Below are 14294 nucleotides of genomic sequence, written 5' to 3' on the forward strand. Positions count from 1 at the left end.
TGCTTATGATATTTTAATACATATATATGATGCTGTTGGCTTTCCTAGCAAAAGCACAAGTTGGTTGTCTGAATTTTCTTTGTTGATTTTGTTTCCTTCTTATATGCTTAGTTAGTAGGAAGTGAGACTCCTTTTAATTCAGGGCCTTGTGAAAAGAGACTCTTACAGGATGTAAGCTGACTGTGAATTCAGGTCTGACAAGTTTATCAGTTGAATGATTTCATCAATTCTGGAATTCCCCAACACTATCAAACAAGAAATTGCTCCGACAAAAAGCAGAACATTCTAATTACGGTTCTAAATTTCTTGTGGTACATTAATGGTTGATTTCTCTACTGAGGCTCCATAGAAGCAAGCTTAAATCTGGAGCTTGACTTTTAATATATCGAACCTAGGGCTCGTTTAGTTCATCTTATTTTTGCTTATCTGAACTTATTTGGTTTGGTCTAATCTGAAAGTCAAATTTGACTAAATTTTGACTTTAAATGTACGATAATAATTACGGAAAAAATATACTAAGTGGGATATTGTTAGATTCGTAATAATGTGCATTTTATTAATATGTGATTTTTATAAAAAAAAATTCATTACGAAATTAAAGATATTTAGCTATAAAAAAACTGCCCATAAAACGATGATTTGATCTAAACTTATTTTTTCTGAAATAAGTAAAAATAAGGTGAACTAAATAATACCTTAATCCATTTGTCAAAAATGCTTACTATAGTTGCATTTGTTTCTTTTCTTCAAATATCTCATACTAGTGTTAAAATTCTTAATATAACTGACTCAAACGAACCTGACAACTCTTAAAAAAATACCAATATTTTTTTTTTTTTTTGGTGTTTAGAGAGCCCATAAGAGTGGGGGTGAGAATTGATCCCAAGACCTCCTAGAATCGGGAGGGAAGCTCTAACCACTTGAGCTATCTCTCACTCTCATAAAATACCAATATTATTATTAGTTATTTACATGCCTACTACATAGTTTAAAACGTTACAAAAACACATCAATTCCTAACTAATTTCGTGTTAAAGATATATTTTGAAATTTGACATATAAATTAACAATTTATTTCAAAATTTAAACAACAACTCGAACATCGCCCGGGACACAAAACTAGTTCTAATTTAAAGGGATAACCATTGATTTGTTGTTGATGGAAGCCCCAAGAAAACTATGACCTTTGTAATAGAACAAGATATGAGAAAAAAAAAAAAAGAGGATGCACAGCAGGCTGGGCTACCTAGTCATGTAATTTCATTTTAACTACAATTACATCAATGGAAAAACAAAGTGGCTCAAAGGGATCCAAACCAATTTCGATGACTATAGTCTCATTATTTCTTAAATATTTTCTAGTTGGTAAATTTGTTTTACCACGTTAGTCGATGTACAACTTTTATGATTAGAATATCTAATTATCAACAATAAAAATTACGGAGTATAAAAAAGATGTACACAGTATTATGAATTGAACCATTTCTAACAAAACCTTACATAACTATACTTTATCTTAAATAGAAATCACAATAGTTAAGAGTTTGTGAATAGTATCACAAATCAAAATATATCATCTAAAAAATTATGCAGGAAGTATAACATAGCCCAAGATAAACAGGTCCAGGCACATAAGAAATCATTCTAAAACAGAATAAAATCTGAGAGTCTGAGAGAGAATGGCTCAGCTTGTAACTGAGATCTATAACAGAACATTAAACAGCCAGCTTTACAAGAACACGAAAAAAGACTGATTTAGGGAGACAATAAACTCATTCTGGACATTTTGATACTGACAACCCTCTTAATAACTGTAAACAGACTAACGAAATGAAAAAGCCCAAAGTCAGGGAATGGTAAGAGAGTTTGTTAGCAAACTTCAAAGCATGTTAGTTAGCAAACGTATTAAGCTTATGAAAGGCAAATAAACAGTTCGTAAATCTTAAACAAGAAATTCAAGTCCATTAATGAGGAATTGAGGAATATAATTGTCAAGTGTTAGATTGTAAAGATTACACAAATGTACAGTTTCAGAAATATATAGATTCTAAGCTTATGTACAGAATTCACAATAGATGAATAGATGCGTTAGACAAACTAAGTCAGCAGTTTATTTACATGTAGTGCCACTGCCAAAATACCTTCTGCACTATCCCTCCACCACTTCTGACAGCAAGATGAAGTGTATCGGAAGCAGGAGGAATACCCCAAAGTAGTGGCACCGCAACAGTCATACTCAGCTTCTCCTGTAATCCACCCTTCGTTCCTTTCTCAGCGACAACAACCTGCACCATCCAGTTCTTCAGCATACATATGAATTTTTAAAAGCACAGGATGCATCTACATGGAAGTAATTTGCTATATTCCATTTCCTATTAAGGAAAATATATACTTCCTTCATTTCTTATTTATTTGCAACAATTCTTTACTAACATTCTCAATGCATGAATTCAATTGTTATAATTTTAATCATCAATGAACAAAAATCATACTCTATTCATCACGTATTAATTAAAACACCTTTCTTTTTCATCCGTTTCTAATTAATTGCAACATATCCTTACTTGTTAAGGACCCAATATTATTTACAAAGTATTATATCCCTTACTAACCCTAGCTGCACTATAATTTTTTTTTTTACCCACTAACAATTAAACTTAGGAAAATTTGTAATTATTAATCCCAACTTTGGGCGATTTGTTTTCATTAATCCCAACTTTCGATTATTTTTAAATAATCCCAACTTTGGGGGACGTCTTCTTTTATCAGGTCAAATATGACCGGTGACCTGTTTAACAGGTTATTTTAATTAGAAATTTAAAACAAAAAAAAAAAATTAAAAAAAGAAAAAAAAAAAAAAAAAAAAAAAACCCAGCCAATACCCCTTAACCACCCACCACGGCCACCAGCCAATACCCCTCAACCACCCACCGGAATCGCAACAACCACCCAAAACCACCACCCGCACCAATCGCAACCCCTACAACCACCATCTCGCGCGAACGTCGACCCCCATTACCACCAGTAGCGCGATTCCCCGACCCCTATTATAACCAACTCGCGCAAACCTCGACCCCCTTTCGCCGCGGATTCCCCCTCCCCCTTTCGCCGCTGATTCCCCCTCCCCCTCCCTCTGTTTCTCGTTTTCGCCGCTGATTCCCCCTCCCTCTGTTTCTTGTTTTCGGTGGCTGGGTTTTGGGGTTTCATGGGCTATGAACTTGGGCTTTTCAGTGGTTGCGTGGGGGCTTTCGGTGGTTTTCGGTGGGGTTTGGTGGTTTTCGGCTGGGTTTCGGTGGTTTTCGGTGGGGTTCGGGAGAGTGATGGTGGTTTTGGGTGGCTGCTAGGGAGGAGGTGGTGGGGCTGCGTTGGATGAAGGTGGTGGGGCTGTGTGGGAAGGGACGTTTTTTTTTTTTTTTTCATTTTTTGATTATTTTTTTAAACTTTGATTTTTTTTTTTTTTGACAAATTAAGTGTTGACACGTGTCCAATAACCTGGTATAACAGGTGATTGACTTTCGTTGACCGGCTTTGGCCTGATAAAAGAAGACGTCCCCCAAAGTTGGGATTATTTAAAAATAATCGATAGTTGGGATTAATGAAAAGAAATCGCCCAAAGTTGGGATTAATAATTACAAATTTTCCTTAAACTTATTCCCAGTAACTATGCTATATATTATTAATATTACATTCACGCTTTGGTCTCCGCCCTTTAATTTTCCAAAAACTCTTTGTAATGCCTACAATTGCAATTAATCCGTAATGGAAAGAGTACTAAGTTGCAATTTTGAAAATGCACTTTCACGAATATAACAAGATCCCGCAAGACAATTTTTTTTTCTTAAATACGAAGTATAAATTACCTAGGATTGTCAAAGTAAATTATAAAAAATAGTGCAAAAGGCTAAGTGTTGCATCTAAATTAAATCAAAGGAAAATTGGAGGAAGTAGTTTGTAGCTCAAAAGATCTACATCCAAAAAGACCTATTTTTCACGTTAGATTTTATGCTTGTTTCTATCTGGAAAATGAGCTTTTCAATGAGGAAATAACAAGTTCAAAGTCATGAAGTAATTTCAAATAAGATATACTTAAGCTTAAAGCTTAGTACATGAAATTTGTTATGTCTAAAATCTACTTGGGAACATTACCCCCTTTATTTTTGGATCTTCTGATGAGGAAGTCTTTGTAAACATATTAAACAGTCACGAATTCACACCATAAAAAGAAGATGTTCATAGATTAAACATGTGCATCAAAATGTTACAACATGAAACTTTCTTTGAATTCAGCGCAGCTAAATTAAAAATTAATAGATCAGGTTTACTGGTACAAACCTCTCCACCTTGCTCCAGGACACTGTCCTCAACAACATCACTAAGCATCTCAATTGAACGACAAAAGCCGACGATGCAAAGCCTTCTACCCGTATCAAGCCCCTGACAAATTTAATTACAAAAGCTTCATTAAAGTACAACAAAATCGCATTAAAACATAAACAATAGGTCTGGTTCAACAACTAATTGTAGCTATCTACATTCCTCACATTTGTTGCTGCAATATCAAAAAGTGCACCCAGACAAAGGCTTTGGTTTGGATCCATATAATCGCTCTCCTGAAACCGCTGATACCTCGGAGGAACTTTCACCTTACCCTGCCTCTTCTGCATTATGAAACCCCAATTTTGGCAGCTTAACAAGTAATAACTAAAAATAAAACATTGAACTGAAAGAAGACATCAATAAATGGTAATCAGCACATCATGAATGCAGCAAGCCAGCAAATAGCAAATTTCAATAGCAATGGCCAGAGGTAAATGCCACGACGAGTCCAAATTTGTATTGATTTAGAACACTGACTTAAGTTTGGTTAGTAAGGCATAGATTTTAGTATGTCTGAAAAAGAGGCTCTCTCACAAGTCTGGCTAGCACAAGGCTATTATGAATGACAAGCAGGTCAAGCCCTAAGAGTGGGCAACCGGCAACCCTTACAATTGAAGCAGCAAATTGAGCCATCATACATGCATGCCACCAAATGCCACCTTTGCTAGTACTCCCTCTGTTGCTCGACTTTTTGCAATATTCACACACTCCACTTTGACCAATTTTGGTGACTTGTAAATTTCAATGTGTAGTTTTTGAATATCAACTTTTTATGATTTATACGTGTTGATGATACTAAATAAAAATATAGGGCAAACTTTTGAATTGGCATACGAACCAAGTCAAATTTGAGGGCACTTGAACAAAACTGATCAACAAGAGCATAATCATATTGAAACATCCCAGGAAGGATTAAATGACAATCATAGTGAAACAAAGAAAGTATATTTGGATACTTCAGTTGAACATTTTAATTCTGCATCCTCACATCTTTGGTCTTTTGTGACAAAAGCAACCTTTACATTTCTTTTTTTTTTTTTTAGTAATGAGTATATAATGAAAAAAAACCATAAGAACTATAAAAGATAAATATAAATCATCTATTTAAATTTTCAAGTCACATTTCATGGTAAAAGTAAAATAAATTTTATCATAATCAGATTATGTTATACAAGTATATACTTCGTAATATATAGAGTATAGACAACTCTGACTAATTAATGGTAAGTTCCAAAAATCGTCGTAATTAATTAATACCCAAAGGGAAAACAATAGAGTGAGAGAAGTGGAAGTATTACATGCATATCTCATTAAACATATAGTTCACACACGCACACACCAAACTTGTATTTAAGAAAGTTTCAAGCATAAAAAAACCATCAAACATAATGATAAAAAAATCATTAAATAAGGTTTGTAAGCATAAGCATAAAGCCCAACATATTCCAACCGAACCACAAGTCAATTTCTTACTCTGTATTAAGCTCATAATAAAATGATCCTCTTGCTACCTAAGTCAATGACTAAATGCATCTTTTAAACCAAAATTAGGAAATAGAGTAAGTCTTTTCCAAATCAAGGCATACCTCTAATGGAGAAATACGCCGAGGAACCAAAGAACCTCCAAGTTGTATGAGCCCATCTGCAGTGAACATTGTGATTGTGTCCTCACGAACCCACTGAATACCTATACAGCAACTCAAATTTCAACAAAAGTTTGGAAAGTTTCAGAAGATCTTATATCTGACCTATTTCTGGCAATAAAGCATTAGACTAAAACACAATAGTACTTATAATGCAAGATTGAACCGAAAGTGCAATATTCCAACTTGGGAACATGGTTAAAACTTAAAAGGATGTCCATCAGACTGCTCAGGACAAGTAACATCACACATAAAAGCAAGTATGCAAAGCTGAAGGAAACTACTTTGTATCAGAAGAAAAAAAAAGGATAATCATCCAATTTGCAGATGATTATGAGACATATCCTTCTACATAAAAGACAATCAAAGAATTATTCCCAGTCTATAAAACACCACACCCCCCAGTAAATAAGGGTAATTGTTCTGAACTATAAATCAGTTCATCTGTAGTATGAAAGATGATACACCATCATTTCCCCATCAACACGCTACAGCATAAACCTCCAAAATTCATCTTATATAACAGCTCTGTTTGAAGGGCTCCTATTCTGAGATTATAATTAAAAAAAAGCTATAGAACACCATTTCTCCTGCTTGACTAGTAAGAAAAAACAAAAATTGTTTTACATCTGTCACAACATTCTGATTTTGATATCTGAGACCACAATTTACTTGATAAAGAAGATGAAAATGAAGAAAAAACATTTTCACATTCAATAAACAAAATAATAATAAGCATTTTCACATTCAATAAACACAATTATATTAACATAGTTGTCGTCTCTGACATGTAGCTAAAAAAGAACGATCCCAGCTATAAGCGGTATTTTCAAACTAATTACAACTATTGAGTAACTTTATATTTCCAACTATTTGGTCTACCTTCTTAAATTAAGCCTTTTTTTAAATAACCACCAGTTAAACCAGTTAAATCACCTCTCCCCCTCCCATCCCCTCCCCAACCCACCCCAATCCCTTCCCAGTTCCCACTACCAAGCCACAAACCCAGCCAAACCCTCTCCATCCTCTCCATTTCTAGAAAAACATGCCAACATCTACCTAGATAATGTTCATTTATTATAATTTTTTTAATGTAATCTTGAAGGTATTCTTGGCCTCTCCCTCTTTTTTCTTCTTTGATTTTTTTTTTTTTAATTTAGCTTCCTCGCCACTTACATTAATGCTGTCACCATTCCTGCCAACCTCAACTGGTTTATCATCCCAGAATCATATAAACAAACCATCATCACCTGATCCATAATCATGTAACACCACTGCAAACTGTTGACAAAAAGCTAACATCAATATTCATAATTCTCCAAAACCATCCACCATAATTTAAGAAATAGACACAAAAAATAATGAGTATTTCTGACTAAGACCAAAAGTCCAAAACTTGGGGATTTTGAACATTTGGTGTCAAATTCAACACTGATGTCCTCAAAGACAAAGCCTTGGAGCCCTTGGTGGTAGCTGCATTCTTCTTCTTCTTCTTTTTTTTCTTTTCTTTTCTTTTTTTTTTTTTTTTTTTTTTTTTTGGAGCAATTGGAAGAAGTGGTAACGATAGCCATGAGACTGATGACAGTAATACGTCAGAGGAGAGAGGTGGTGGTTGAGGTTCTGACTTAAATGCTGACAAATATACATGTGTGTGTGTGTGTGTGTGTATAATGTCCTTTACATCCCATTTGGTAGAGAGTAAAAATCAAGGTAATATTTATGGATTTATAGTGCAATTTTGTGAGGGAAGTCTCATGTCAATGTCCATGTTAATGCTTATCCACCAGCAAAATTTCACTAGGGCACTTACAAAAAGAAAGAAAAAAGTAAGAAAAAATTAGAAATAGTAGTATTTTTATAGATGATGCACTCTTCAACTTTGTTTTGTGACAGCACACTCTAGATATCACCATGGTAGGCTGGTAGCTAATTGATAATCCAAACATCAAACAATGAAGGAAGCTCATCTAATTTCCTATCAAGAGGAAAACTTTAACAATGTAAGTAGATTGACATCTAACTTAACCTAAAGTCCCTACAAAATTATTATCTAACTTTACCTAAATCCTTACAAAATTATTACAACATAATACATCCTCTATTTCTTAATACATTCAACAAGTTGAGTTTTTTACAAACTCAATTAGAAGTCAACTTGTTGCATGAATTGAGACACAGAGGAAGTATAAGTTGGGAAACTTAAACATACATCTATAATCCAAAGTGGAAAAAGCCATCCAGTGTCATGGCTTATGAACATTACAATCATTGTAACATTCAGTCACTCCACAAGATAACTACGTATTTCATATTTTTATGAAGAGTAAGGCAAGTACAAAAGAGGTGAGGACACAATGTCTATGAGAAGCCTCTCATAATCGAGGGCTTCGAGACTTGATATGTCATTATCAATTGTACGTTAGTCCAGCTTGCTATGAAAGTGCAACGCAAGAGAACTTCAATTTATATTGCTAGGCACTATATAGAGGATTTATAAATGAAAAAGAATGAAAAGGACTTACATGGGTTTCTAATGTTTGGTAGTAATAATCATAAAGGAATTTTAGTAGGGAAAAGAAATAAATAGAATAGAATTTAAAAGGTTGCCAATTTTTTCGCTTTCCTTTGTATCAATGACTAACTAACAGCACATTGGATTCTTTTCAATGGCTCCATAACACCAAACACTAGACGATATAATTACTCTAGATCTCATATTCATCTTTTCCCTTCCCTTCTATTCCTTTCAATTCCATTACCGAAATTACCAAAAAAGTTGTAAGACGACTAAATGTATATTTATACCTTTGCACCAAAAAACAAACAAATATATGTTCCTTACTAATGTACTAGACCACATCCAACGATCATTGATGTTCAACTTTCCAACAAATGACCCAACCTGTACCGCTTTTATAGCTTGTTTATCCAATGACCTATATCTTAATCAGCCCACTGATCATTCATTTGACTTCACAAACTCATACACATTTAACTAAGTTCGTCCAAAAAACCATTCAAAGCTGCCACAACTTTTAAAATTGTCCAAGTTAATTCCTCTAATATATTTTATAGCAAAACCTAAAACCCATCACAACTTTAAGAAGAGCATCTCTTATGGCAAGCTAATTGTCGAATTAGCTTGCCTTGCCACATAACATTTATAGCTAATTAACTCTTTATTTGATTTGTACCCCAAGCCACTAGCTTGCTATTAAATTATTTTCCACGTGTCAATAAATAGTTGGCTAGCATTCTCCATCCTTTTGTCAAGCAAATTAGCTTGCCCAAGCTAATTTTCGTTTTTAACTCCAATGGTTAAGCTAGTAGCTAACTTTTAATAATTGCAAGCAAAATTCCAACTATAACCGTTGGAGTGCTGTTTAATCTAATTCATGTCCATTGTACCCCTTGGACATATCTGACGCATAGCTGGGAAAGCTAGGAAGCACAGAAACATCAAGGACTTTATGTTATTCTTTTTGAAATCCCATTGTTTACAAATTTACATGCTAACACATCAAATAAAGTAAGTTTTTTAAGTTGCAAAGTAACCTCATATGAGTTCAAGTGATTAATGCATAGACAAGCGAGCTTCAAGCTCAACCTTTAAACTTAAATTTCCAACTTGCCAACTTAAACAAGTCCTATAACTCAATAGAAAGATCAAGCTTTCGCTAAAGCTGGATAAAGCTAAACAAGCCTAGAAAGCCGAAAATGAGTTAGATGATACATAGATCACATGAACAGCTCAATTACATCCTTACATTGAACCTACCCTTTGCATTATGCACTCAAAACTTTTAAGTCCATAACATCTGCCAACCAGCTTAAACACTGAAGTAACTCAAAACTCTAGCAAAATCATAGCAATAAAACTTAGAACCCTGATATTGCAGACACCCAAATATCATTAATCCAAATTTAAACAAATGTCTAACTTATATTCAAAAATCAAATACCATCAAAATTGTAGAATCAAAGGAATGCCATTAAATTCCCTGAATTCGGATAATCAAAAGCAGAAATAAATTGAATCATATGATTATTAATAAACTTCAAAAAATGAGGCAAATGAACAGTGAATAACTGATTTACCAGAATTAGAATCAATGGATTGAGGGTCCCACGGATACGATCCATAATCAAAGTCAAAAGGATCATCAGAAGAAGCTTTAGCTGTCAATCGGAAAAATCGAGAGGAAATAAGAGGTGGAATAAAGAAGGAGAAAGGTTGATGATGGATGTTAGAAGAGAGGGAAGGAGAGAATTGACGGAAGCTTCGAGAAATGGTTAGTAATGAAGAACCAAGTGCAGAAGTTTCCGCCATTGGAGAATGGAGAGAGAAAATTGAGAAGAAGAAAGGAATTTAGAGATGAAGTTTAAGAAAGAAGATATTAAAAAAAAAAAAAAAAAAAAAAAAAAATGGAGAATGTGGTATCTAATTTGGCTGGATATGGAGGACGATGGACGCCACACAAGCAGGAGGGAGGAGGGAAAGGGCACACGTGGGACCAGATGGAGAGTAACTAAGGGCCTGTTCATATTTACTGAGCTGAGCTGAACTAAACTGATTGGAGCTGAACTGAACTGAACTGAAAATAAGTAAATATGAACAGGCCCTAAATGGTCAAAGATAAGATTCACATTAGACTCGACTTAGAGCAACTTCAATTGATTTGTAGCTAGGGACTTAGGGTCTGTTCTCATTGACTGAACTCAGCTAAAATGAACTGAACTGAGCTGAGCTGAACTGAACTGAATTGGGCTGAATATTTTATAAGAGAAGGAAATTAGGAGCTGAGCTGAACTGAATTGTACTGAACTGAACTGAATTTTAGCGTATGAGATCAGACCTTTAGGCCATGTTCTTTTGAGCTTCTGGCAGAGCAGGGCAGATTAAATTTTAGCAGAGCAGAGCAGAACATATTTCAGGATAGCAGAGCAGAGCCGAGCAGAGCAGTTTTCAACATTATTATTAATACATTAATGTTATTATTATTAATGTTGTTGTTGTTATTGTTATTATTATTAGGAAATTTTGTCAGAAACCACCCTTTAAAAACACTTTTTTTTGTTAAAAATCACCCAAAAAAATTTGTTGTCTAGGATCACCCATTTTCAAAAAAATTGTTGTTAAACGCCACTAGAGTCTATTTTCCGGCATCGACCCAAAACTCTGGCGTTGACTCCAACCATGAAAACAAAAAAAACCCCGCACCGCCAATGATAGAAAGGAAAGAATCACAATGTGTAGAAACATTTTATAACAATTCTTTTAAAAAAAGTAAATAACAATAATAACAATTAATAACAATTTCTTGTTATAAACATTTGATATTAGAATCACAATGTGTAAATTCCTTCAAAAAAAAAAAAATATCACAATGTGTAGAAACATTTTATGTGGGTATTGATTGTTAGTTCATTGAGCTGAATTATTTTTCAAATCTTTTCACACAATTTAAGAATTAAAAAAAAAAAAAAAAAGGTTGTTTCAAGTAGTACTTTGTATATCATTATTATTTTGAGGGTTAACAATATATGATTAAGACATTGCTTCAAAAAAAAAATATATATGATTAAGACATACTTATAAGTGAAATTATCATTACTCATTAAATCATTTTATTTTAAAATTTTTGTGAAATAAATATAAATATACCGTTGTCTTTTATCTTTCGACTATCAACATATGTTAAATATGGTACACATTTATTTATGTTTTCACTCACCTAAATCAATGGTATATGCACTTAATAATAATAATAATAATAATAATAATAATAATAATAATAATAATAATAATAATAATAATAATAATAATAAAAATAAAATAATAATATTATTATTAATAACAATAACAATACCAATAATAATAATAATAATAATAGTTTAATAATAATGATGATGATGATGATGATGATGATGATGTTGAAATCTGCTCTGCTCGGCTCGTTTTTGCTCTGCTTTGCTATCCTGAAATCTACTCTGCTGAAATTTAATCTGCTCTGCTCTGCTGACCCCTACTCTACTCTGCTTAGCCCAAAAACTCAAAAGAACGGGGCCTAATTGACTCATTGAGCAATTCTAATAGTAAGCTAATTGTTAAATTAGGTTGTAATGTCATTTATGATTTCAAGCTAACTCTCTTTGTAGTTATTTTGTGTCCCAATATTTAGCTATTAGTTTGCTTATTAAATAGGCTTGACCATCTCAATTAACCTTACAAATTTAATTATTTTAATATATTAATCTCCAAAAAAATTGGAAACTTTTTTCTCAAGCAAATAGCTTGGACAAGCTAATTTGCTTGGTCAAGCTAATTGTATTTTTTAGCTCCAATGGTTAAGCTAGTAGCTAGGGATTGATTATTTAATATTGCAAGTAAGAGAAAATCAAATGGTTGTAGCAAGAGACTTGGATTGCTTGCAATTTTCAAAAGTCTCTAGCTACTAGCTTGAGTATTGGAGCTAAGAAATGCAAGTAGCTTGGCCTCAAGCTAAGAGCATATTCAATGGTTTAATTGTAAAGACTTGCTTGCAATTAAAATAAAATATATCTAGCTACATACTTATTGTAATCCCCCGCATTTTTAAATATGTTATAAATGAAATTTAATTTTATTTATAATATTGTTTTGTATTTTTCCGTAATTTAATTTCAAAATATTCAAATTATTAATTAGGGTCAAAAATTATTTTGGTACAAATCATTTTATGAACCTTCATTCTATAATTTATTTCAATACAACTAAAGCTTAGTCCATTTCAATCATTTGGCCCATTAATTATATGAGGCCCAATCTTTCTATTTACCCTACAACATTCTCCCCTATAAATACCCCATTAATCCCCAAAATTTTCCCACACTAAAAGGTTAGTCTTATTTTCTCCTTTGTTTTATTAATTTGTATAATTATAATTATTGATTTATGGGTTTTGATTTTATTGTTTGAAATTAATTTAATTAGTATTAAATTGTATTTTGATGATTAAATTTGATAATTTCAAATTTTATAAATGTCATAATTTTCATATTTTGTAAATTTTATAACCTAGGGTTTTAATTATTGAAAATCATGATTTTAGGGTTTTTATGAACAATTGATTTAGGCTTTTATAGTAATGATATTTTGAAATTTTGGTGATTATAACTAATGATTAGTTTAACTTAATTTTAGATTATTTTGAACATGTAAATTCGTGTTTTAATTTTTAGATTTCGTTCGTTAATATTAATCCCGTTTTAATCCCGGTCAGGTTCTTAACTCATCCTATTTTGATAAATAAAAAATAAAAAAAAGTACAGTTTTCCATGTAGAAACAACGTTTTTAGTAACACTCACTACCTTTGGTAGTGAGTACCACCCTCTCATGGCCAAATTCAGCCTCTAAATATGATTTTCGGGCAGTTTATTATTTTCAGGAAGTTTTTTTTATACTTAAAATATTATCCTTGAGTTTGATTAATAAAATTAATTATGTTTAAAGTTAATTAAGCATAAATATATGTTTTTATTGAAGTTTTAAGTGCTGGAAATAGTTTTTAAGTACTACTTTTGATGTTTTATAAAGAGGGTTTAATCACCCATTAAAAAGGGAGATTATTAGGGGTTTTTAAATAATTTTCAGATTTTTGTTAAACTTTAAACTTGCTGTAATTTCATGTATAAGAGTGTATTTTAAGGTTTTTATGAAGAAAATTTAAAGAACTATATAAACCTTTAATTTTAACTAAAGGAAAGGTTTTAAAGTGTTGTTTGATTTGGATTTTGAAGGTTTTAAAGTAAGTTAGTATTGATGTAAATTTGATTGATTGGGTATTGATTGAGATGTTATTGTTTGGTTTAGGAGAGGAATTTATTGAAGGTGATTTCTAGATAGTAAAGTGGCATACCAATTTGTTTATTCAAGGTATGTACGAGTTAAGAAACCTTGCCTTTAGATGCATGTTTAGGGATGTATCGAGAACTTAGTATCATGTATAGAGAAGACTTGGCTAAATTGTTTGGTTATACATTTTGTGATTTCGGTATATTGTGTATGAGGCATGTTTGAGATATAAGTATATGACTATGGTTGTGGGTGATGTATAAGTGATTGTCTTATCAATTGGATATGTTATGATTAATTAAAGGTTATGGATTCTTGGTTGTCTATAAGTGGAATTAATTTTGATAATCGTTCCATGAGGTTAATTTTTAATACTCTTTCATGAATTAATTATGATTTAAGTAGAGGAAGTTCATTAAAGTCTTTTAAGACGAGGTTC

General features: G+C 32.5%; 1 protein-coding gene across 1 annotated transcript; it reads right to left on the reverse strand.

The window, feature by feature from the left end:
• Positions 1-1942: 1942 nt before the first annotated feature.
• LOC145623870 (uncharacterized) lies at positions 1943-10417 on the reverse strand. Its single transcript, XM_081676753.1, has 5 exons — positions 10119-10417; positions 5964-6064; positions 4542-4658; positions 4333-4434; positions 1943-2285 (listed from the first exon to the last, which is right to left on the reverse strand). The coding sequence occupies exons 1-5, from the start codon at positions 10348-10350 to the stop codon at positions 2115-2117; spliced, it is 723 nt and encodes a 240-aa protein (XP_081532879.1). The 5' UTR covers positions 10351-10417; the 3' UTR covers positions 1943-2114.
• Between the last annotated feature and the right edge of the window lie 3877 nt (positions 10418-14294).

This window comes from Chenopodium album, chromosome 3 (genome assembly GCF_948465745.1).
Source record: "Chenopodium album chromosome 3, dcCheAlbu1.1, whole genome shotgun sequence".
NCBI lineage: Eukaryota > Viridiplantae > Streptophyta > Magnoliopsida > Caryophyllales > Amaranthaceae > Chenopodium > Chenopodium album.